Here is a 25,798-nt window from a genome sequence, read left to right as displayed (position 1 = left end):
GAAATTGACCTTACAGAACGACGCCTTTCCCTTGACCCGGTGTCTCACAAACGCTCTTCCCTGGGAAAAATTGCATCATCTGTCACTCCCAGGGCAAACACCAAATCTCTTATCCTTCATGATCTTATTGCCCCTGATGAAGATAGTAGTGATGTCTCGACGGATATGACTACGGATACTCAAAGCGGCAAAGATAGGAGAGACAATGTTAGGCATCCTACCTCCAGATTAGATCATACGACCTGCCAATCGGAAGGCGTATCTACTCGGGCACAGTCACATGTTGCCAGCGAGGCCACTACCTCTTCCTTAGTTAAAACTCTAGGAGCTAAACCTAAGCAGAAGATTCCCCAGCGAGGAAAAAAGGGCAGTCAACTGAGATCGACAAACGTGAAAAATATAAAATCGACATCCAAGAATCAATCCAGTGTTGCGGACCAATCCCTGTCCCTAGTGGCTGTAGACACAGCTACTAATTTGGACCAGGGACTTTGCTCTAAAATTGAAGAACTCCTTGCCCTTTCTACTCGCCCTATTTTGGACAGACTGAAGCTCATTGAAGAACGTCTTAAAAAACTTGAACAAATGGCCCTGTCGAACTTGGAATTTAACCAAATGTTTAAATCAGGATTATCAACGGCCCCTACTGTACAGTCCTCATCTCCCAATAAGCCTGTTATGGCTAAGGGTGGATCTCCTGTACCCTTGGTTCCTATTATTGAAATCCCGAAGGGCCCTTTGAGGAACAAAGGTGTGGATCCATTATGTACCAATATTAATTCAGATTCTAATGACCCCAAAGATCCACCTTTGAGAGATAACTCATCTCTAAAATATAGTGCTGTTAATGATAAAGTAACACGTGATAAGACTCAGAATTTTAATGAGATAGAAAATAACCACATGCACAATAATGGGAGAGTTTTTCTGCTACCTAGTTTAGACTTGCTGTCAGAATCCGCCCCCTATGTTATTGTATTAGCGGGGGTCCCCTGTTTGACTAATACTGCCACTGAGACATTTTATGAATTAAAGAATAAAATTATCCATTGGCTTAATTTTAATCATCCACTCCCCCCCTATATACATGGAAAAATTTTGTTTGCTCGGAGAATTAGCTGGGTGGGTAGGGGCATCAAAGACATCCCAGGGGACTGTATAGTTGTGAATTTTAAAGATACCCAGACCGTAGAATATATTCTGCAGGAACGTCCATCTATGCCACACACAAGGATTTGGCCACTCCCCCTTGGGTACTTTTATGGTTTTACTCCTTACCAAATAAATAAGAATAGTTGGTAAAAGGTCGGGAGGGGCAAACTAGTTACTGACACTCAGAGATGTAGGTTGGCCACAGAGGATCGTGGATGGCTAGAGTCCTTTCCGACAAACAACAGATTTAGCGGCCTCGATCTGGATGATTGACTGTGCCCAAAACCAAATCCTGAATCTATACGGGGGTCGACAACGGATGATAGGAATAAGCAACCTAGTGATTATAACGTTTTTCCTGGCTGCTTGACAATCGACTTGCAACCTAATCTAAAGGACAATTCCACACATGTCCTTTCTATCAGTGGAGTGGGGGAGCAAAACAACCATATATCACTGATTGAAAGCTCTAGAGGAGCCTCGGCTATTAGGGACCCCTCTCAAATGTCAAATGTAAGACCACCTAAAGATCTTGATAAAACCTCTGATTTAGAACTCCTTTCCTGGAATGTGTCAGGGCTGTCCGCTAGGCTAGGGGATGCAAATTGCATACCCTTTCTACAACAATTTCCTATTATTGGTCTACAGGAATGTTGGACAGTGGATCCTATCCATATGAATGGTTATCGTACTTTCCATACACCGGCGATTAGTACGTCCAGGGGGAGAAGTAAAGGTGGCCTTTGCACTTATGTATCTAACTGTTTGCAAGATGCAAAAATTATTTTTGCCCCAGTCTCGGATTTTTACCAGATTTTGACATTTATGTACGGGGGAAAACAAAATTGAATTGTGATAAATTTTTATAATAACATCCCAAAAGAAAAACGGACATCGACCTTTAATGAACTACATAAGATGCTTAATAACATTGAAGGACAACAAGTTGTTGATACCTGTGTGATCTGGATGGGTGATTTCAACGCTTTTGTATGCCCACACAGCAAACTTAATATCTGCGGGCTGGCTGAGGATGTAGATGTTCCTACAGTACATTTTTCTCATACGTCTTTGGGTAATCTTTTAAACAATTTAACATTTTGTCTGGATATGGGATTTGTTAATGATCTCTGCTCCCCCCCAGTCCCCTTTAACACCACCTTTATAGGTAGGGGCTGTAAATCAGTCATTGACTTTATGTTAATATCTAAAAGCTACTCTAGTTATATCCGCTCTTTCGGAGTATGTGAGATAGTCATGAGCGACCACCTGCCTATCAGTATGTCAATCTCCTCTTTTGGGGGTAGTGGAAAGGCTAATACTGTAGTTCAAAATTTATATAACTATAGGCTGGGTCTTGCCAGGAAGAATGGTTATGCTCTTAAATGGGATAAAGTGGAACCATCTACTTTCCTAAAAAAATTAATTCAGACTAAAGAGAGGGATTTTGATATTTGTCTTTCCGAACACGATGATCCAATTAATGTGCATGACGCTTTTACTAGTATTTCGGAGGAAATAAGAAATCTGCTCTCAAAACCTAAGAAATCAAGAGAGCATGGAATAAAGAGATGGTTTAATAGGGAGTGCAGCAACACCCATGCCTGCCTAATGACACAGTTAAAACGAGACCCTAGGGATCTGGCTGAAGTTAGATCCGCCAGATCTGCATATCAACGTGCATTAAAAAATAGGAAAAAACAGATAAAACAGGATGCATGGCAGACTTTGCGAAAAGCCTCGCAGTCAAAAGATAATACTGCTTTTTGGAGAGCTGTAAATGCCCCTTTTTTTAAAGATAACTCTGCAGACACTATTGAGACAGCAATTACGGAAGAGGCATGGGTGACCTACTTCGGGGAGCTTTATTTAGCAGAGACCACGGAAGATCCAGGGCAGGGGCTCCATCCACCAGGCCAGGATATCGTCCCATACCCTATAAACGTAGTATTCTTATTAAAAGACATTCTGGCAGCCATTGATAAGAGCGCGGCAGGAAAGGCCCCGGGCCCCGATGGGATTCCTGTTGATATCTTCAAGGCTAATACTGCCTTGTGGGCTCCCCTTTTAACAAATGTTCTAAATAGCTTTACCAAAGTAGGATTTCCGCTTACTTGGCAGGAAGCAATTGTGGTTCCGATTTTTAAAAAAGGCGACCGAAATGAGCCCAAGTGTTATAGACCGATTTCTTTACTGGACTCACTTATGAAGATCGCCGGGAGAGTCTTACTTAATAAATTACAAGCATGGGCTGAAGATAACGGTACTCTCTCAAAGTTTCAATATGGTTTTAGGGAAGGCCTGGGAACAATAGAGCAAGGCTTGAACTTAGCTCTTTTAGTTGCCAAATATGTTGAGGCTAAAAATGAAGGCTTATTTCTAACTTTTGTAGATCTAAGCTCGACTTTTGATTGCCTCAACCATAACAAACTTTGGTCTATACTGCAGGATATGGGGATAGACCCAAATCTTTTAATCTTTATCCGGGAACTGTATCGAGGGGCAGGTGCTCGGGTTCGTTTTGGGGAAAAGGGGGAATGTACTTCCAAATTTGCTATAGGGAAGGGTGTGAGACAAGGCTGCATACTAGCTCCATTCTTGTTTAATCTAAGGCAAAGACCCTATTGCCACAGGAACAATGCAAAAAGTGACGTGCCCATGGTGATAGGGACTTGTAAATATGCCCCTAAAATCCTTAGTAATTTGAGTATTTGTTTTGTGTGATCACGTTTGTTTATTTTTTTCGAATTACTGTTTTAATGTTTGAAATTTAAATCCTACAAATTGCTTGGGGGGGTCCCTGGCTTCCAGTGGTGACTCAATGGGGGTCCTCAGGAGTCAAAAGTTTGGGAACCACTGCCCTACATTCTACTGTGACCAAGATTCAAGCCGTCAAAAACAGATCTGCAACAACTGCGTTCAGGTACACAAGCACAATTATGTTACTAACCTAAGAAAAAACCTGGAATGGCCATGCATGCCAGCTCAACTCAGGAGGACAGCACACTTATCTAGAATGCCCTTCATAGGTTGGCCTGCAGTTATCTGGAAAATGATTTAATTTTGCTCGACCCCAAAGATTCATAAGCTCAACAGTTGACCCTAAACTGATTGTCTCTGGATGGCTCCATCCCTAGCTTATTCTGAAGTACATTTCTGTATCAGGCGCTATGCTATGGAATCAGCTGTCTGTCTCAATTCGTACTATCTCACAGTTTAATAGTTTTAGAGAGGAACTGAAAAAGTGTTGCTTAAATCAAGAATATTTATTCAGTGCAGAGATCACTGCACAAGGTTTTTTATTAGTTTTGTCCATTTTATTGTATGTGAGAGCTGTTTAGTTTGGAATTTAGTGGTGCCTAGAAACTAGATTTTTTTTCTCCGAACAAATAATTCTATATAAAAATTTTAATTTTTTTAAAAAAAATGCTGCTGATGTATGGACACGGGCTTGGGATTATGTAAAGGTATCGCAAAAGGGCTCACACTTGCAAATAGTTATTTAACCCTAATAGGAGCTCGCTAATTTTCTTGGTATTCAGAGCTAGATGCTGAACTGCTTTATTTTAAATGACTGATGAGAGACGCCGGACGAGGATTGCCGGTCGAGTTTCCTGAGTGAAGTGAAGTGCGGGAGGGGTGAAGCTGAAGACGGCGGCTGTCCCAACTGCACCCACTGCTCCTGCCCTTCGGTGGTTTGTTGTTTCGCTGCGGAGATTGCGGCGCTCCCGCTGCTGTAGAGGCCTCGGCTGGGCCGCGCTCTTGTGAGGCGGCCTCTCGATGGAGGCTCCTGTGTGAGGTGAGCTGCACTTTGGCTGTGCTGCGGGGGGCCCGGCTCTGTCCCCGTTCTGCTGCTTGCTCTGCGGCTTTTCCTACTGTCCAGCACCCCCGCACTGTTGCTTGTTTTGGGCCTGCCCTGAGGAGCTCCCAGCGATGTGATCTCTGCTTCCTGGGGGGTATAGCAGTGCCGTGTTTTTTATTTGTGCAACGTTTAGTGTCGTCCACTTCTGCCTACAATTGGTCTGCTTTCGGTGCCTGGAGTGAAGGCTTGGACTGCTTACTCCGGATTGAGACTTCTGCCGCTCGCAGGCTCTGGACTTTGATGTGGGTGTTGAGCCGTTCCTGTTGCGAGGCTGCGGTGTAGGTGGATCATTATCACACTACTGAGTGCTACGGACTGTGGGGTTGTATTATTCAGGACTGCGAGGCCCAGGGCGCATAGCGCGAACACCATTACTTCCACCTGGTGATCTCTTCCTGACTCCTCCCCCCCCAAAGTGTGGGACTGCGAGGACCAGCAGTCCACACCATCTACAGCTGGTCACTCGCCCCGCCTATTCAGAGTCCTACCCCTAACGTCATTATATATTGCGACGCTAACCCGTTTGAGCTCGTTCGAGACTAAAGAGACTGGACTGGGCCATCCCCTATTGCAACAAGCAAAGTACACCAGCAAGTCGTCTAAGGTATCCCGTTTGACAATGGTGGGTGGTACGGCCACGGGAAGAAGCACCGGGGGAGGCGTTTCTATGGCAGGTTCACTGGACAATTTCATTATAAGAGCTGCCACTTTACTAGAACGCGAAATTGACCTTACAGAACGACGCCTTTCCCTTGACCCGGTGTCTCACAAACGCTCTTCCCTGGGAAAAATTGCATCATCTGTCACTCCCAGGGCAAACACCAAATCTCTTATCCTTCATGATCTTATTGCCCCTGATGAAGATAGTAGTGATGTCTCGACGGATATGACTACGGATACTCAAAGCGGCAAAGATAGGAGAGACAATGTTAGGCATCCTACCTCCAGATTAGATCATACGACCTGCCAATCGGAAGGCGTATCTACTCGGGCACAGTCACATGTTGCCAGCGAGGCCACTACCTCTTCCTTAGTTAAAACTCTAGGAGCTAAACCTAAGCAGAAGATTCCCCAGCGAGGAAAAAAGGGCAGTCAACTGAGATCGACAAACGTGAAAAATATAAAATCGACATCCAAGAATCAATCCAGTGTTGCGGACCAATCCCTGTCCCTAGTGGCTGTAGACACAGCTACTAATTTGGACCAGGGACTTTGCTCTAAAATTGAAGAACTCCTTGCCCTTTCTACTCGCCCTATTTTGGACAGACTGAAGCTCATTGAAGAACGTCTTAAAAAACTTGAACAAATGGCCCTGTCGAACTTGGAATTTAACCAAATGTTTAAATCAGGATTATCAACGGCCCCTACTGTACAGTCCTCATCTCCCAATAAGCCTGTTATGGCTAAGGGTGGATCTCCTGTACCCTTGGTTCCTATTATTGAAATCCCGAAGGGCCCTTTGAGGAACAAAGGTGTGGATCCATTATGTACCAATATTAATTCAGATTCTAATGACCCCAAAGATCCACCTTTGAGAGATAACTCATCTCTAAAATATAGTGCTGTTAATGATAAAGTAACACGTGATAAGACTCAGAATTTTAATGAGATAGAAAATAACCACATGCACAATAATGGGAGAGTTTTTCTGCTACCTAGTTTAGACTTGCTGTCAGAATCCGCCCCCTATGTTATTGTATTAGCGGGGGTCCCCTGTTTGACTAATACTGCCACTGAGACATTTTATGAATTAAAGAATAAAATTATCCATTGGCTTAATTTTAATCATCCACTCCCCCCCTATATACATGGAAAAATTTTGTTTGCTCGGAGAATTAGCTGGGTGGGTAGGGGCATCAAAGACATCCCAGGGGACTGTATAGTTGTGAATTTTAAAGATACCCAGACCGTAGAATATATTCTGCAGGAACGTCCATCTATGCCACACACAAGGATTTGGCCACTCCCCCTTGGGTACTTTTATGGTTTTACTCCTTACCAAATAAATAAGAATAGTTGGTAAAAAGTCGGGAGGGGCAAACTAGTTACTGACACTCAGAGATGTAGGTTGGCCACAGAGGATCGTGGATGGCTAGAGTCCTTTCCGACAAACAACAGATTTAGCGGCCTCGATCTGGATGATTGACTGTGCCCAAAACCAAATCCTGAATCTATACGGGGGTCGACAACGGATGATAGGAATAAGCAACCTAGTGATTATAACGTTTTTCCTGGCTGCTTGACAATCGACTTGCAACCTAATCTAAAGGACAATTCCACACATGTCCTTTCTATCAGTGGAGTGGGGGAGCAAAACAACCATATATCACTGATTGAAAGCTCTAGAGGAGCCTCGGCTATTAGGGACCCCTCTCAAATGTCAAATGTAAGACCACCTAAAGATCTTGATAAAACCTCTGATTTAGAACTCCTTTCCTGGAATGTGGCAGGGCTGTCCGCTAGGCTAGGGGATGCAAATTGCATACCCTTTCTACAACAATTTCCTATTATTGGTCTACAGGAATGTTGGACAGTGGATCCTATCCATATGAATGGTTATCGTACTTTCCATACACCGGCGATTAGTACGTCCAGGGGGAGAAGTAAAGGTGGCCTTTGCACTTATGTATCTAACTGTTTGCAAGATGCAAAAATTATTTTTGCCCCAGTCTCAGATTTTTACCAGATTTTGACATTTATGTACGGGGGAAAACAAAATTGAATTGTGATAAATTTTTATAATAACATCCCAAAAGAAAAACGGACATCGACCTTTAATGAACTACATAAGATGCTTAATAACATTGAAGGACAACAAGTTGTTGATACCTGTGTGATCTGGATGGGTGATTTCAACGCTTTTGTATGCCCACACAGCAAACTTAATATCTGCGGGCTGGCTGAGGATGTAGATGTTCCTACAGTACATTTTTCTCATACGTCTTTGGGTAATCTTTTAAACAATTTAACATTTTGTCTGGATATGGGATTTGTTAATGATCTCTGCTCCCCCCCCAGTCCCCTTTAACACCACCTTTATAGGTAGGGGCTGTAAATCAGTCATTGACTTTATGTTAATATCTAAAAGCTACTCTAGTTATATCCGCTCTTTCGGAGTATGTGAGATAGTCATGAGCGACCACCTGCCTATCAGTATGTCAATCTCCTCTTTTGGGGGTAGTGGAAAGGCTAATACTGTAGTTCAAAATTTATATAACTATAGGCTGGGTCTTGCCAGGAAGAATGGTTATGCTCTTAAATGGGATAAAGTGGAACCATCTACTTTCCTAAAAAAATTAATTCAGACTAAAGAGAGGGATTTTGATATTTGTCTTTCCGAACACGATGATCCAATTAATGTGCATGACGCTTTTACTAGTATTTCGGAGGAAATAAGAAATCTGCTCTCAAAACCTAAGAAATCAAGAGAGCATGGAATAAAGAGATGGTTTAATAGGGAGTGCAGCAACACCCATGCCTGCCTAATGACACAGTTAAAACGAGACCCTAGGGATCTGGCTGAAGTTATATCCGCCAGATCTGCATATCAACGTGCATTAAAAAATAGGATAAAACAGGATGCATGGCAGACTTTGCGAAAAGCCTCGCAGTCAAAAGATAATACTGCTTTTTGGAGAGCTGTAAATGCCCCTTTTTTTAAAGATAACTCTGCAGACACTATTGAGACAGCAATTACGGAAGAGGCATGGGTGACCTACTTCGGGGAGCTTTATTTAGCAGAGACCACGGAAGATCCAGGGCAGGGGCTCCATCCACCAGGCCAGGATATCGTCCCATACCCTATAAACGTAGTATTCTTATTAAAAGACATTCTGGCAGCCATTGATAAGAGCGCGGCAGGAAAGGCCCTGGGCCCCGATGGGATTCCTGTTGATATCTTCAAGGCTAATACTGCCTTGTGGGCTCCCCTTTTAACAAATGTTCTAAATAGCTTTACCAAAGTAGGATTTCCGCTTACTTGGCAGGAAGCAATTGTGGTTCCGATTTTTAAAAAAGGCGACCGAAATGAGCCCAAGTGTTATAGACCGATTTCTTTACTGGACTCACTTATGAAGATCGCCGGGAGAGTCTTACTTAATAAATTACAAGCATGGGCTGAAGATAACGGTACTCTCTCAAAGTTTCAATATGGTTTTAGGGAAGGCCTGGGAACAATAGAGCAAGGCTTGAACTTAGCTCTTTTAGTTGCCAAATATGTTGAGGCTAAAAATGAAGGCTTATTTCTAACTTTTGTAGATCTAAGCTCGACTTTTGATTGCCTCAACCATAACAAACTTTGGTCTATACTGCAGGATATGGGGATAGACCCAAATCTTTTAATCTTTATCCGGGAACTGTATCGAGGGGCAGGTGCTCGGGTTCGTTTTGGGGAAAAGGGGGAATGTACTTCCAAATTTGCTATAGGGAAGGGTGTGAGACAAGGCTGCATACTAGCTCCATTCTTGTTTAATCTATATTAATTCGGTAGCCTCTCACCTCTTGGAAGACAAGCAAGATTATCCCAAAATAGGAAACTCCTTTATCCCCATCCTTCTATATGCAGACGATGCAGTGATCATGGCTCGGACTCAAGTGGGACTGCAGAGATCACTAAAAAGATTTTCAGACCATATGGGCATTAGGGGACTAAAGATCAACATAAGTAGGACCTTTAATATGTGCTGCTCCAAAAAGAAGAATACTACCTGTAAAACCGTTTTATTTCATTCGAAAATTGACACGGTAATTATTTTATCTTACCTAGGTATCAATTTCGAAAAAAGCGGTTCGTGGTCCGTAGCAGGAGAATCAAGAAAATTGGCATTTACACGAGCAATTGGGGCAGTTAAAATTTTGCCAATAAGGTGGGAGGACGTCCAGTATCTGCCCTACTGGATATTTATAAATCTAAATGCGTGTCTACGGCGTTATATGGCGCAGGGATTTGGGAGATAGCGAAAAATCACAGTCTACAGCTCTGTGAGAATGCTTTTCTTCGCTATCTCCTGGCAGTTCCAGGATCCACCTCCACCTTTGTTTGTCATCAAGAATTAGGCCTACGATATATTGAGGACCTTGTCAAAGTTGATCCGATTTTATTGTGGCACAAAGTGTGGTGCTCAAATGAAACAGGCCTGAATAGGGATATTATCCTGGACTGTTTAGGCCTTGAGGGGGCCTCAAAGATATCCTGGTTTGAGTACATAAAGAATTTTTTGGCGGCTATGGGTCACCAGGAATTCTTTGACGTACCAGATAGCATGGCAGGGATGTCAAGGAGGAAGCTCAAGAAACTATGCCTATATTACTTGGATGACAAACGGTCCCAATTAGAGAAATGTAAGAGCTCTGTTATGGCAAACTGCTTACTTACACAAAATCAAGGCATTCAGCCATACTTGCTGCAAGTTCCCTGTTATTCCCGTATGCTATTGACTCGATTTAGATTGGACATTTTTTTTCGATTAGTTACTTTCCCGGAGTTGAATTGTTGGTCAAAAGAACTAATTCCCTGCCCATGTGACCTGGTCTCTGTTCAATCCTCACTCCATTGTCTTTTCTTTTGTAAATTTTATTCAGGCCCTAGGAAGCGAATATTAATACCTGTATTGAGAGAATGTGGCCTGAGACAATGTAGAGTGGCACTGTTAAGACTGAAAATGCTAGATGATGATCTCCTTATGTTCTCGGTGTCAATGTTTCTTAAAACCATTATTAGATTTAGGTCCTCAATGAATTAATCCTGTTATGTAATTTTAAACAGATATTTAAAGGTTAACCACTTGTAACTGTGATGTATTTATTCTGAAATATTTTAAAATTGTGCTTTTATGGTTTTTGTTTTTAAAATCGAATAAAGCTATTTGAACTTGAACTTGAAATGACTGATGCAGTGTAGCATATGTCTGGGTGGAATTTCTTTAATGAAGAGACTCGGGCATAATTTGTATAATAGGATAAAAACAAGTGCAGACCCAGCACACGTGTGAAGTAATCCTGGCTTTCCAACGTAAACACTGTGTACCCTTGGGTAGTTACTTCATTTTATATGCTTCAGTAACCATGTGTGTGAAAACTGCAAGTTTGGAGATACGGATTAATTACGGTACGTTTTGTTTCCAACTAAAGCTGCAACATACTAAAGGAGTATCCATGCCTCACTGAGGTTTCAGGGAGAGAATTTTCATTTCAGATCTAATGCGCATAGAAGGTGAACATATAACCAGGGGATAAGACGTCGTCTTTGCTTCCAAAAACTCCAGTTTTCAAACCTTGAAAGGGTTACAAACAGGCTAAATGTAAAGACCAAGCCAAATGAAAAAAAAACAAAGGTTACAGGGACATTATCGTACAAAACCAGAGAAATTCAGCAGTTATAGTTATCTCAGCTAACTATAGCTTGCACCCCAGCAATGCACTGCTTATGACCTTGCATATTACATCACTCATGACACTGTCAGTGACATCACTAATGACATCACTGAGAACATCATCCAGTGAGTGTAAGTGTTTTCTAAGAGTTTATGAGTGACAGGATTTTATCTCTGAGGAGGCTAGAGTCCTGATAGATCATTGGGTTTTAAACATAGTATCCCCCTGGGACTCAATATGGACGAATAGTTAGCTGTTCATCTGGGATGATGTTTGCTGTGAAAGTCTTGTTCTGAATGCTGGAATAATTACGCTGATATTGTATATATTATTTCACATATCCTCTGTCTGAAAACTTTACACTTTTTATTCCTCTGTTTACAGGATTTTAACCACGTATTTTTTGTTATATTTGTTGACAAGTGCATTTGGGGGGGGGGGGGGGGGGGGGGGGGCAGGGAGTCAAATAGGTGTCTGATTACGCTAAGTAAGAACAAGCCTATTTATGTTCACCTACTTTTTGTTTGCAACTCCTTTTGTTTCATTATCTTGTTTCATTGATGTGCATGTTTATACTATGCTCCTTATGAGGACATCATGATATTAATTATCAGTGTAGTTACTGGACATTATGGTTTTCTTTATACAAATAATGATTAAAGTGGCAATGATTTGCAGAAGCCCACTGGGGAAATACTTTGTACACACCCATTATGTGGTATACATGATGTAGTTGTATACCATTTTTGATCTTGCACATTTGCTACTAAGACGTTACTCGAGCGCGATCACGTACTTTCCTCATGTATTTTCATTTTTGTTATTCTGCACTCTGTACATGAATTTCCATTTCGGCTATCATGTTCCAAATACGTGAATTGTACTTGATGTATTTACGTTAGGATGCAATATAGTGCACTCTACTCATGTATTTTCCATTTCGTGTACTATGTTCCAAACATGTGAAGTGGATACTGTGCATTCACTTCAGGATGACATATCTAATTTTTTTTTGTAGAGCCGCTCTTTATTTTTATTCTAAATGCAATCTAACGGACCTTCGGCTTTACGGTGCAATTTGAATCACATTCAAAGACAGGCGACTGCTTTGGTCAGTCACTATATTGTTAATGCACAATATCGCAACGTGAACGTTAGGCCACCTGGGCATGATTGGTTAATATTATTTGGGACTCAAACACCCCAACTTTGGTTTTACATATTTGATTCTCAACAATACATCATTATAAATTGTATGTGTTCCGTATATTTCTTCTTATTCGGTTGTATTTACTGCTGAATTTTGTCACACATGTATTGTGTCTTATGTCTCCGTGAGACCTGCAAATTAAGATATTTGCATTTTAGCTGTGCATTTAAACAGCCCTTCCAAAATGGCGCTGATTTGTTTATGGTGTGGCTTAACACCCGTGGACCTACTTTTATGTTTTTGACACTACTGAATGTATATGAGTCTGTCTTCACTTACTGTTTTTTAGGTCTCGTAGACCTAGCGCTGGAGCGCACATGCAATCCTCGCTCTGCGAGGCTTATTGTGATCGATCCACTTTTAGAAGGGGACTTGAAGCCCCGCCCATGATTCCTATTGGCTTGCGTCAGTGCATGGTAAACGGTGGCTTCTCATTGTAAAGGAGGCTTCTTAGTCCCTCCTTGTTGCCGCCCTGTCTCCTTTTGGCCCCGCCCACCAGGACTGGATCGTTTACTGGCGGAGTTACACGGTCTCCTTTGTAAGTCTGTAGGCACTCTTATTTTCATTTTCAGCGTGGTCCGCTTCGGCTGCGCTTGTTTCTATTTTCACGTCCATCCATTACCATTTGGGAGCCTAAACAGGGGTGCGTGTTTATAAAAGCTTGGCTTCATCATTGCCTTTAGCCGAACAAATCTTGAATGTCGTAATCGTTGAAGTTAAAAGAAATAAAAATAAAGTGTACTTTACAGCACGTCCAAGCATTGCCAGTCTCATAAATATGTATTTCGAGGGTTGGTTGGTCCCGGTTGTTTAGTTATGCCTGTTCTAAGATAGCTGCGCTCTGTGCTTCGGGCCGATGCGGCAATTAAAGACACACCGGCAGCTGTACGGGGAAAGATGGTGCCGAAGGAGGAAGTGCAGCGCCTCAGCCGGGAGCTGGTAGACCAGAGCCGGCCCTTGAGCCAGCATTTCCGAGCTCTCTTTACCCTCCGTGCCTTAGGCAGCCTGGAGGCCATTGTCGGCATCAGCGGGCGTTCCAGGATCCGTCTGCCCAGATCCCAAAGAAAGCAGACAGGAGAGAGGGAAGGAGGGAGAGCGAGGAGAGAGCCACGCACGCCACCAGCGCCTCGTTCGCTGACCGGACATGTTAAGGAATTGGAACGCTCGTTCGCCTCTTCGCTCCTCTCCAGCCGGAGACCTCGCTTTCATCTAGGCTCTACTTGGTCGCTGCGGTCCCCCTAACATGAGTAGTGCCGTTTCGCAGGGCTGGAGGTGCTCAGCATGGGGTGCGCTGGAAGAAGCCTGAGGGGTGGCTTACTGGCTACAGGCGGCGGTTATCTGGCCCGGAGGGGGGCTCTGAGCAGGGCCGCACTGCATCCAGCTGGCCTGGTGAGTTTGTGCAACTATATCGATCTTTGTGGGGCAGTTCGTTGCAGAAAGTTGACCGCGCGTTAGTTCCACGCACTGGCTCACACTGCTCTTTTCCTCCCAACTCTTCTTATGCTTCATGCTGCTCCACAACTATTACAATCCAATCCACATAATTCCACTACACACCGCAAACATGCACTCCATAACGCAGGAGTAAAATACATCGCCATTTACAATGCCAAAGGCTCTAACTCAAACACAAGCAAGACCTATTGCATTTACAATGCTTGTGTTGTCAGTGCAATAAACTAACTGGATTTCATTCACCTGATTGGAGAGGGTTTGCTATTCTTTGCTCTCTGCAAAGATAATTTTCCTTGCATAGATAGGTAGATAGATGGACACGCACAAACAATATAAACATATAAAATTTCACTGGGAAAAAAAAAAAAAAAAAACATTTCAAATCACTTATAGTCTGCTACATAATTAAAGTGTTCCGGTTTTTCCATGACTAATGTTTGCTTAATCAATGCTGTAGCTTACATATACTCTTAAAAAACTGAAGAACATAAAAAAGCCAATAAGAATTGGGTCAAATTCCATTAGGCTTTTGTTTTCCACCTTAAAAAGTTTCAGCAGGCCAAACCTGCCAAAGTTTATAGGGGTACAAGGCACAAAAAAGGCAAAACGTTTAAAAGTTTGTGTGGTAAATACCGAATCGCCAAGTTATGCCTCATTACCAAGGAGAAAATGTGGAATAAGAGTTGCTTGCCTCAGCCAATAAATACCTCACTCTAGGGTTTTGGTATTTACCGGATGTAGTAAATACCTCACACTTAATCAAGGTCTTAATGCTTTCTACGTCCAGTTAGTTCTTTACTTATAAATATAAAATTATGTTTGAGTAACAGATAAATAAAAGGTAACCTTAAAATTATGTTGGGCAAAAAAAAATCCGGAATTGCAACCCACAATCTCCTTCAGAGCCCTCTTGCGCTAGTTCTCACGTTTTCTCTTAACATCAAGCCATACAGTCAACTCTTTAAGGTTTATTCTTAACTTTGGAAGGGTTTGGTCTCTCTAGTTTCAAAAACGTTTGACTGATGGGGTGCAGTAAGAGATTATGGAATGGGAGCTGTGCTTCGATATACTAACACACAAGGATATAAAGGATGTTCCAAAATAGTCAGTCAAATTTTTGCCTTTGAAAAAGGATATCCCAAAATCCCCACCATCCAAACAACACCATCTTCCACAAGTAAAGTCTTTGGTGCTGCCAGGGACGTCAGAGAGACAGACAGACAGACACACACACACACACACACACACACAACACAGTCTATGGATGCAGGATGACTCCAGGACAAAGCAGGCCCTCTCTTCTTGGTCTGTTAAGGTGAGAGAGCAGTTTTGTGACCTGGATGTTCATGCTTTTCCTAGGCATGTGGGCTAGGATGACTTTGACTCCTGAGAAGTCTCACTAAGTCAAGCTGCTTCATGCAGGTCACTACAGCCAAATGGGCCTCAAGTAGATCTCCCCGAGAGACAGGTCACTCCTCCTGGCATGACCAGTATAGCTCTCTGAAAGACAGACAGGTGCTTCTCTTCTGCTCAAATCACAGAAGCTAGGTGATGCCAGACATTTCCTTGCTTAAGCCCAGTATAGGAGGGAGAGTATCAATACAGCAGAGATTCTACACCTGGTATTACGGTGTCTCTCATGCACGGGTCTCTTCAGTGAGGAGTCAAAGAACAGTCAAATGCTAGCTGAAGGATAGAGATCCTATATCCATATAGTGGGTTTCGATGGTTTGACCAAACCAATAAGAGTCTGCCACATATTAAAGTTAAAAGATGTTACTGTCCAGATTTTGCAGGCTTCCTGAACAGTGTCCACAAAGATACCCGTTTTGACGGGCTCAGGTGTCCTTGGCCTGGTGTCTGAAGGACATTACCATCACAGCACAAAGGGACCATATATTCACAAAGAGGTGTTTGAATCAACCTATAGTGCTGCCACCCTGCATCATACTACTTAACCACCTCTACTGCAATACTTTTTCTGCTCTAGACATTTTAATGTGCACCAAGCCCATCAACATGTGCTACAATGAATAACTTCCTACAATTCAACATGCTAAACGGAACCTTGATTGACTTGATGACAAGCCGCTACAAAAGGCACTTGAAAAGCTCTCAAGAGAGACTAAAATGATTACTTTTATAAACATATATTTGAGGCAACGGATCAGACTAAAGACATTTTCAATATCTACGATCGACTAAAAAGTAAACATTGCAAATCTTAACGTTCTTGAGTCCTTAAAACAGAATTAAAAATATCCAAGCCCATTATGAAAATCACATTAGTGCACCTCTAAACTCCTATCTTCACTGCTCTGCTACAGACTTCACTTCTTCCACACCAATGGAAAGGGCTATGGTTCCTCACTCAGAAAAATGCATGAAGTAACTCTACCTCTGCACGCCCACACTTGTGGCAGACAAAACATGATCATACGTTTGTACTCTCCAGCTTCATCCTTGAGCCTGTAAAATGCTCCATCACCCCACAAATAAAAATCACATTGGTAACCTATAAAATCATGGCCAATTACTGACCTAGTTCCATCTCGTTTTCCTCTGGAAAATTCTGGAAAAGATAGGATGTCATGATTATGAAGAACTTATCTACCGTCTCCACGATCATCAAACCTCAGATATCGCTCATAGAGGGAGTACTAAAAGGACACTGATCAACATGTGGCAAAGGCCCCTTTCCCTGTCTGGATGACAGCTAAAGTGCCCTTATAATTCTCAAACTGCCCACCAATGTTGAAAAAGCAATTCTGCCAGAAAGGCCTGTGCAGGCACAGCTAGCAGCGGCAGCTCCTCCGTTACAGTGAAGGAGTGTCGCCCCTCTGCTGACAGCCAGCAGAGGCAAATGGAAAAATAAAATGATAATAAAACCATTTTATCATAATTTTATTTTTCAAAGAGCCAGCCGGGTCTTGGAGCGCAGCCATCGCGACGAGACTCAACAGGTAGGAGGTGTGGTGGGGCACTGTAAGTGCCCATGTCTGTTTGGCAAGCAGTCTTAGTTAGCACCGCCAAACCAACATGTGCACTTAGCATTTTTCCAAACTGAGCTGTCTTGCACAGCAGGGTGGAGAACTGACACAGGCTCCTAGGCCCTGTCTGCGTGCCAACTATGCCGTTCAGACCAATTCAGCACTTCTCTCATGCTGGTTAATAGTCTTCCCAGCATAAGAGCACCGTCTTGATTGGCATTACGGAAGCCTGCGCAGTGTGCACTTGTAAGTGGACTTCCGGGAGGCAAGGATCAGGACAGGAGCAAGGCGGCGTCCGGCAGCAGCAGGTAAGTACTCAGATTTTTTTCCCATTATTTTTCTCTGGGTTTTTGTTTTTTTTAGGTATTTTTCCTGTGCTGCCCTACCACTTGGGAGTGAGAGCAGCCGCTACTGACAGCAGGACATGCACTGTAATGGGTCCTATCTTCTCTCCAACAGTACCCAGAAGCTCAGGATCAGATGATTTCTAATCATCCAAATAAATAGATCCTGCTGCATCCCTTGAGTATCATCTTTTTCATGTATCGTTATTAATATCTTTACATGCCTCCTTAAAATATGTATGCCAAACATTCACAAATTAGCTTCCTGCTCGAAATGGACCAGAGAGCATAACCAGCATTACTTCGTTATTGGACTAATTGAACCATTTGTTGAAGAGCTTCCTGTGGGTGAAACCTAGCACCTCTATACACCTCATCGGAAATCAGTGCCTTATAGATATCCATATGTGTATCTCAATGCTCCCTAATTTAGCGCTCACCTCTTTTTTCCACCATCCTACACTTCCTCTTTATTTCCCTCTTACAGCTCCTTTTTTAATCTTTTGTTTTCTCTCTCACTTTTCTGTCTCTCTCTTGTTCCAGGTCCAAGTATGACAAGGAAAAGCAGTCTCAGTCCCCAAAAAACAAGGGCGGCTGCCCACCAACTGCAACCACTGTCACAAATCTCTTGGTCGAGCGCCAAAGAATACACACAACAGCCAGAAGTGCCTCAACCTACGCAAGTGGGAACACACCAAACATCCTTAAAGCACTCCACTGGCTTCCAGTATATGCTTTGGCCAAATTTGCCTTATCCACCATGAACATGACATACTGGTCCAAATGTCCTTCATATCTATGGAAACTGCTCTTCATCAACTTCTAACCAGAACGCTCATTCAACATCTACCCAACTTATCGATCGACATTGATACCAGAGAACAAAACTTGGAGACAGGTCAGAGGGGATGTAAGGACAAGGTCCGTTGGAACGCCTTTACCCCAAACCTAAGATATGAAACCAACCACATGAGGTTCAGAAAACGTAACTGTTAATCACAATGTAGTAAGAGCACACTTCTGCTCCCAGAATCCAGCTACCTCGCTAACCACTAGTTCACTGTACGTTTCCTGTACTGCGCTCCTCTGCCTTTTTGCTACATTTGCACTATACAAATACTACATGCATAAACATACTCAGTCTTGCCTTTGATAGTACGCAACATACAAAATGGTTCTCATTCAAAGAAAATGGAATGTGGTCTTTGACCCTTGCTGCTTCGAGTCTTACTTCCTTAAAATGTCACGAAGGTCATTTTTCCTTCCGTAAAGTGCTCTGAAGTAACCGAAAGAATGCACGTAATGCCTTATTAACTCCTTAATAAAATTAATACATCCATTTTATACAGTACACACAAGGGTACCAAAGAAATACAATATTCACTTATGGGAAAGGAATAGACTTTTTACATGAAAGAGCCAGTAAGCAGGTGCCCTACACAGGTATAGGTAAAAAAAAAAAAAAAAAAGCCTGTGCCTCCGATTATAATCACACAGCAATGTAGTAGCCTCTCTCAGAATGGAGGTACACTTTAAATGCACCACTACCATCACAGCACAGCTCTGTTGGCAACCAAAAGTAAAGCACAAGGAGTATCTGCAGTTTTCTTGCATAATTATCGAGCTCACTGATTGGGCACTGGAACACAGAGCTGCCTAGAAATCATACATACAAGGGTGGCACCGCTTCACAAACCCTAAAGAAAAAAAAATCTTTAAACTATATCATTTTAATAGTACTCTTAAAAAATCCTGCAGTGACCGCTGCACTCAGCTTTCTGAAAGGGATACCTTCCATCGAGACCCTGATTCAGATCAGCAACAACCAAATCATGCTTAGGTGCGAGCCTTCAAAAAGCCAGCTTTCGTGGTCTCCTTTTTAGGTCTAGCCTAGACAGCGCTTACGCAGTCTCTGCGAGACATGCTGTATTCAAAAAGCTCAGCCCATTTTCAAGGACTGCCCCTGTTACATGTGTTACTCAGAGCGTGTGAGCTCTATTTCTTTCTTTAAGTTGGAGCACTGGAGACCAGTGCTTGTGGTTTACAGAGCTCTGTTGTAAACAGGGCTGTACATTTTGCTCTTATCTTGTCACATTTGCTGTGCATTCAAAGAATGAGGTCTGTTTTGGCTGCAGAGGCCTCCCTCCTGCTTTTGAAAGGCTTGGTCTGGCATCACCGTCCCTGCCTTCCTATGGCTCAACAAGCATTTGCAATGCAATAGGTCTCGCATTTGCAGGAGGTTGAGCTATTGGCATTGTAAATGACAATGTCTTTTATTTATGTGTTTTGAAAACCTGCGAGCAGTGCGTAAACACGCACTTTGTACGTATAGTCCTTGCTTACAAGAAGCAAGGCTGGCAGTAAAAGAGGCACAGTTACTGCGAGGACTACAAATACAAAGTGCGTATTTACGCAGGGCTTGCAGGTTTTCAAAACACATAAATAAAACGCATTGTCATTTACAATGCCAATAACTCAAACTCTCGCAAATGCGAGACCTAATGCGTTGCAAATGCTTGTTCTACGAGTCTCCAATTACATTTTGTAGTTTTCTTCTTTTTTTTAACTTTACATTTACGCACACAAACAGCTAAAGGATTGGGGTTCTCTCTCACTAGATCTCACAATCTATAGATTTCTAAAAGATTATATTGAGTGCAATATTCCATATTTTAAATCTAATAGTGCGTTTTTTTAATTTAATTTTTTTTACTTGCACCCATCACAATCCACCTCTACTTTCCCAGGTTCAGAGCAAAAAAAAACAAACATGGCTCCCTTCCCACTGTGAAGAGGAGCACTCCGTGATAAATGTGATATTAACTAGAAAAACCACACTTGAGGGCAAAGTACAGAAACCCTCAAGAAAACATGGTATAGCTGAACACAACATTCGCCCCCACGCTTCGAAGAGATACTTACATCATTTCCATACTGGTCAGCTGGAAGGGACAAAGCATGTGCGGCAGCCATCGCTTCATTGGGGCCCTGAGAAGAATGAGAGTATCAGAAACAACAGTGTTTGTGAACTTACAATAAAGGCCCACGGGCCCCATCTTACATAGCTATACTCCCAAACCAGGTTCTAAAGGGTGGACCAGGTGGGCCCAGTCTTCCGAAAATAGCTCCATGGCCCACCCAAGGCCCATTCACAAGTAGAAAACAATAATTTGTTATTTTACGTAATGAAAAAAGAAAGACAGGACTGCAGCCCGCTATCAAAGCCTAATTCCTTGGGCTACCATAAGTGCCTGGGGACAACAATGGGGTCAAAGGGGGTGATTGCTATTCCTGTGCAAGTGTAAATAGAAGGAGTACCCGAGACACCCCCACTATATCAAGGCCATAAGCTAACACACTTATTAAGAGAGGAAAACAGTTTCCTGGCAGGAACATTGTGAAGGATTTTGCCATTATAAGAAAAGTGAAAATGTGCATACAAGCAGGATATATATATCTTAGTAGTGTTTTCTATTTTATTTCTACTGTGGTGGTAGTCCTAACTAATGGCCGGGGCCACTGGAATTATGCAGCCAGTGAAAATCAAATTACAGTACAGAATTTGGCCAAATTACATGGCGGGAAAAGGCATATTACTCTGCGTAAGGCACATTTTGAGATAGTATTACTTCATTATTTTTTACGTTTTATATGTTAACACTGTCTTGGCAAATATTACACGTTGTTGGTACCAATTTAACACCAAAATACAGCAATAGGCAACTGAAAGTTAATCAATCATTTGTGAAGGACCTTCCACTGCGCAACAACATGTGTCACTGTGTTTTTAGAAACTTTTGATCCGTTTGAGCTAGAAATAATTTGTTAAAATTTGCAAGTTAGATGGATTATGTGACAAATTCGGAATCATGCGGAATACCCTGCGGCTGCAGAACTGCATAATTCCAGTATCCCTGCTTACGGCACTATATTGAGCAAAAAAAAAAAAAAAAACAGGCAACGCCACTGTTTAGACTCTTAAGTGAAAAGACTTGTCAAGTTTCACTAACACAACACTGATACAGAATGGGAAGAAGCAATGCAAATATTTATTATGGGAAAGAAATGACTGGCAACAATTCAATGGCAGCACTGGCAAACTGTGCTGCCACTGTCCTGCCTAGTCTCAATCTCCCAAAGTGCTCGCAGAACACAGAGCTCGCAAATATAATTACAAGGAACTTAAAGAACAGACACCCCATTTTGGGCGCACTGGTGACTGTGCATTTATTTTCTCCCAACAAATTCTCTCATTATGTCACATGAACAGACAGAAAAGGATTATAGTCAGGGCCACTGGAATTATGTAATTATGCAGTCACAAAGCTTTACACCCAAATATGGATTTGTCAAAGTATATAATCTGCTGCATAATTCGCAGAGTTCAACAAAGAGCTCTCTTAACCCGATCAAAATTTACTAAAAATGCGGTCATATGTTGCTGCACAGTGGAAGGCCCTTTGCAAAGGTTTACTGTTCTCTTTTCAGTTTCTTACTGCTGTACTTGCATTTTAAACTGGTAATAATGACGCAAATCCTTTTTCCAGACCGTGTTAACGTGTAAAGAGTTACAAAATAATAAAACACTATCTCGCGTTACACTGCAAAATTTAGTCAACCCAGCTGCTTAATTTAGTCTTTCTGTGTTGTATAATTCCAGTGGCCCTGATTATAGTACTGGTTTTACTCCTCGGGTCCTAAACTGATAAGAGAGATGGGTGATGTGGAGAGAGGGCTGGAAGGATAAAAGGGCTGAGCCAGGATGGAGGATAGTGAGAGGGCGAGAAGGAGGGTGAGTCAGAAAGGGAGGAGGGTGATGTACAGAGAAGAGGGGGAGGAAGAAAGAAAAGGGTGAGGTGGAGCAAGAGTTAATTGACACTGAGAGGACGGCGCAGTCAGCAGAGACAAAGTAGGATAAGGCACAAAGAGAGGAGGATGAGGTGAGAGAAATGTGAAGTGAAGTAGAGAAAGAAGGGCGCAGCGCGGAAACAGGTGGAGAAGGTGGCAAGAGAGTAGGATGATGTGAAGAGAGTGAGGTGGAAGGAAGAGGGTGAGGTGAGCGGGACAGCAAGGTAAAGTGGAGAGAAAGGAGGGTGAATTCAAGAGCAAGGAAGGTGAGACAGAGATAAAGGAGAGGGGGGGGGGGGAGAGCAGAAAAGATAAAGCCCATAGGTTTAAACCTCTAGGAATATACAGTCTAAACTAGTAAAGAGAACCCAGCAGTTAGAAGCATATGCTTACACCCGTACAAGACCATCCAGCATGCCTAGACCTAGCTCTCAGACACCTGGGAGTCTCTGGACAACCACATTTATCTTTATGGACCACCTATGCTTCTTCATGTCCTTCCCAGATCCCACATTCTGGAACCGGATCTAATTGTACCCTCCATCTCCAAACTACACCACAATCATTAACATATCTGTTTCTATCCTTCAGACACCCCAATCAGTGACCAACCACACCAAGTGGAAATGACAAGAGCCCCTTCCACGTCAAGCATACTCTGTTTTAGAGCACAAAATCCCCTATATTTACATTAAATACTCCTCATTTAACTCCCACAACCCGCCATAGACTTAATCATGCTTCCACCTCTAGTCTAGACACTCTGCCGCTTAACAAGAGGGGGGGGCGGGTGGGGAGACTTCAGAATCTAGTTAACATCACTAGCATCCTTCTCCAATAAAAACTCTTCACTGATGACAGACTCAGATAATTCTCATAACAAATTATCAGGGTACCCCCTGCAACACCCCACTACCTACCATGGACAACCCCACAGGGTCCCACATCCCCATTCAAAAGATCTACCAAACTGCCCCGCCTCACCCACCAGGTCCCCCAGACTTCTGGTGGCTCTGCCTCCTGTTCCTTCTTGCGCCATGACAACTGAAGCGTTCCCGACAACTTGTCACCTCTCACCCTACTTCCGTTGTCCTGCCTCGTGTATTGCGAACTATCGAATTTCACGATATGCGCACGCGTAAATATGGCCAATTGCGAACGCGCTCCAATTTATGTCACGGGCGGGAGCCATGGCAGGGTCAGGCAACAGGATCCTTCAAAGTTTGCCACTGCTAACCTCTCTTTTCGCAATACAATAATCTTACGAGCTCTAGTATTTGGTGCCTTAAACTTGGGCGAATGGTCGTCTCTAACGGCCGAAGTGCGAACCGAGCAATTATTAGTTCTAACCTGTAAATCAGGCAGCAAATTTCTTGAAAAATATGATAAAGATTCATAAAAATGAAAAAATATATTACTGCATCGAGTGTCATTTATTGGAAGTAATGTGTTTTCAAACATGATTCAAAAATACCTTAATGCCCTGACAGCATTGCCAAGAGTAACAGAAGACGTGTTCGTTTACCATTTTCTTTCTCTAAGTGCCCACATTGTTATTACATGTGAATCAAGATTATTCTATGTTCGTGATCCTGCATCTTTTATTACACACGTGTAAGAGATTTTTATGGATTTATATTTGTGTGTATTATTAGCAATGAACAAAATGCAATTCCATGCTTGATTTCACACGTACAGACTGATGCAATTACTTACTCATCTCTGTCGCTTATCCAGTGCTTCCTTCCCCTAAACACATCCCCCCCCCCACAAGATCAGCAGCACACAGTCAACTTGAAATTATTGCGATTTTTCAGCTATTTTTGTTTTGCTCATGATGAACCTTCCATAGTTCAGCTGTAACTTGCAACATGTTGCAATGTCTTCCACTTGTTCAATGATGCCTTTTCATTCACATAATACATTACTGTTACTGGATCTATTTTTGATTCGAGCATCTCTGGATGATATTAGCATAGCGGGTGCAGAATAAATATTATTGTAGCGGGTTAGTGGTTAAGTGTTAAGGTAAAATGATGTTGATTTTAAATGTGCTCTGATTTGCTGAATAAATTAGACATTCACTCACACTACGATGAATGTGTAAAAATTCTTATTCCAAATGCAAGAATTGTGTATAAACACCCTTGACTTAGTTGGTGCAGGGGCGGCTCTAGGCTCATGGTGGCCCTGTGAAGGGAGCGTAGGTAGGGGGCCCCGGAAGAGGGGGTCCGGGAGGGGCGGAGCTCAGGAAGGTGTTTTAATAAAACGTCCAGAAAAGGCGTTAGATGACCAGTACCTGCGGCTGCTCCTACCCTTCCGAATTCGTCTCAGAACGATAACATTTAGGAGGAGGAGGAGGAGGGCATTGTGACACACGACGTGAGGGACTGGCACAGACAGCTGCAGGGCCATGACAGGACCTGTGTCCTCTGGATACGTGGGCAGCGATGTAGTAAATAAGGGTTCATTTTCACCCAGGCACACCAGGAAAACTGCAAAAGAAACGAATTTCCGCAACCTCAGCACGTGACGCACTACTCATGTTTACCTACTGTTTACCAAAAACCTATCATGCTTCCCTTTCTTCCCTTTTTCACCTAAAATGTTTTTTTTCTTTGTATCTAAAAAATTGTAAGACTCCAGAAAGAATGCAGACTGATGACACACGCCACGCAGCACGCGGGAAGCAGTTTGAGGAGGTTGAGTCTGCGCAGATCACTCTATCCCCACAGAGACAGAAACACTAATAGGCAGCGTTACTGACCCAAAAAGAAAGACAAAATGACAGACAGCACTGACACATCCAGAAAAATACAGGGAGTAAGGAACCCTGCATTCAGAGACACACATGCCTGTTGCCCGCTTCATCCGCCTGGAAGGCAGATGTCTCACCTGCATCCAGTCACCGCTGTCCCGAGTGTCTAGCGTGGGAATGTGCTCCCTCAGGAGAGTGGTCTGGGGGACTGCTCATGAAGGCTGAACCTGGTTCCTCAGTTCAAAATTCGGCAGCTCTGCCCCCAGTGCTACATCCGCTCCCTCACTGAACACCATACTGCCCCACTGAGAGAAATTCACATTGCCTTCAACTACAATCCAATTTGACCTGCTATAAACAACTGGATGCGACTCAATTCATTTCATTTCATTTCATAAGGCTTTATTCGAACAAAGAAAAACAAGTTCATAAAAGCACGACATTAAAAAGACAATAGTAAAACGTCAGTCAAAGCAGGAAATACATCGTTTAAAACAGTTAAAAAAGCATACTTTCCCATGCATTAATTGATTTAAGAAGAAAAGTTGGCGTGTAAAAACAAACATCTGGGTGATGTAGATTAAAAAGCAAACTCATGCAGTCATGTATTGACCTAACTCCAAATTTTACAAACAGGGGTTTCAAATATGCAGTCCGAAAATGTTTATACAGCTGACATAGCAAGAGAAAGTGCACGGTGCTTTGAGAGGTAGTGTTGTCACATGGGCACGGGCCAACTGGATGTAGGTGCAAGGAGGGGAAGGCAACAAGGTTGTGGGCTACTCCCATTCTAAGTCTAGTCAACAC

The 25,798-nt window shown here is 42.8% G+C and overlaps 1 protein-coding gene across 2 annotated transcripts in view; it reads right to left on the bottom strand.

Annotated features, from left to right (window-relative positions):
• The window catches only part of PBDC1 (polysaccharide biosynthesis domain containing 1), a 44,780-nt gene extending 21,422 nt beyond the window's left edge, over positions 1-23,358 (bottom strand). Inside the window, exons 1-2 of one of the 2 annotated variants that reach the window (XM_085633837.1) lie at positions 23,222-23,358; positions 20,308-20,373 (exon numbers count right to left, since the gene is read on the bottom strand). In XM_085633837.1, coding sequence (XP_085489963.1) covers positions 20,308-20,373; positions 23,222-23,272 — 117 coding nt within the window. In that variant the 5' untranslated portion in view covers positions 23,273-23,358. Of the gene's footprint in view, positions 1-20,307; positions 20,374-23,217 lie in introns of both variants that reach the window. The other variant, XM_085633839.1, reaches the window with a different exon arrangement.
• Positions 23,359-25,798: the final 2,440 nt, after the last annotated feature.

The sequence above is a fragment of the Triturus cristatus genome, chromosome 11, assembly GCF_964204655.1.
Source record: "Triturus cristatus chromosome 11, aTriCri1.1, whole genome shotgun sequence".
NCBI lineage: Eukaryota > Metazoa > Chordata > Amphibia > Caudata > Salamandridae > Triturus > Triturus cristatus.
This window is presented reverse-complemented; position numbering and strand designations above follow the sequence as displayed.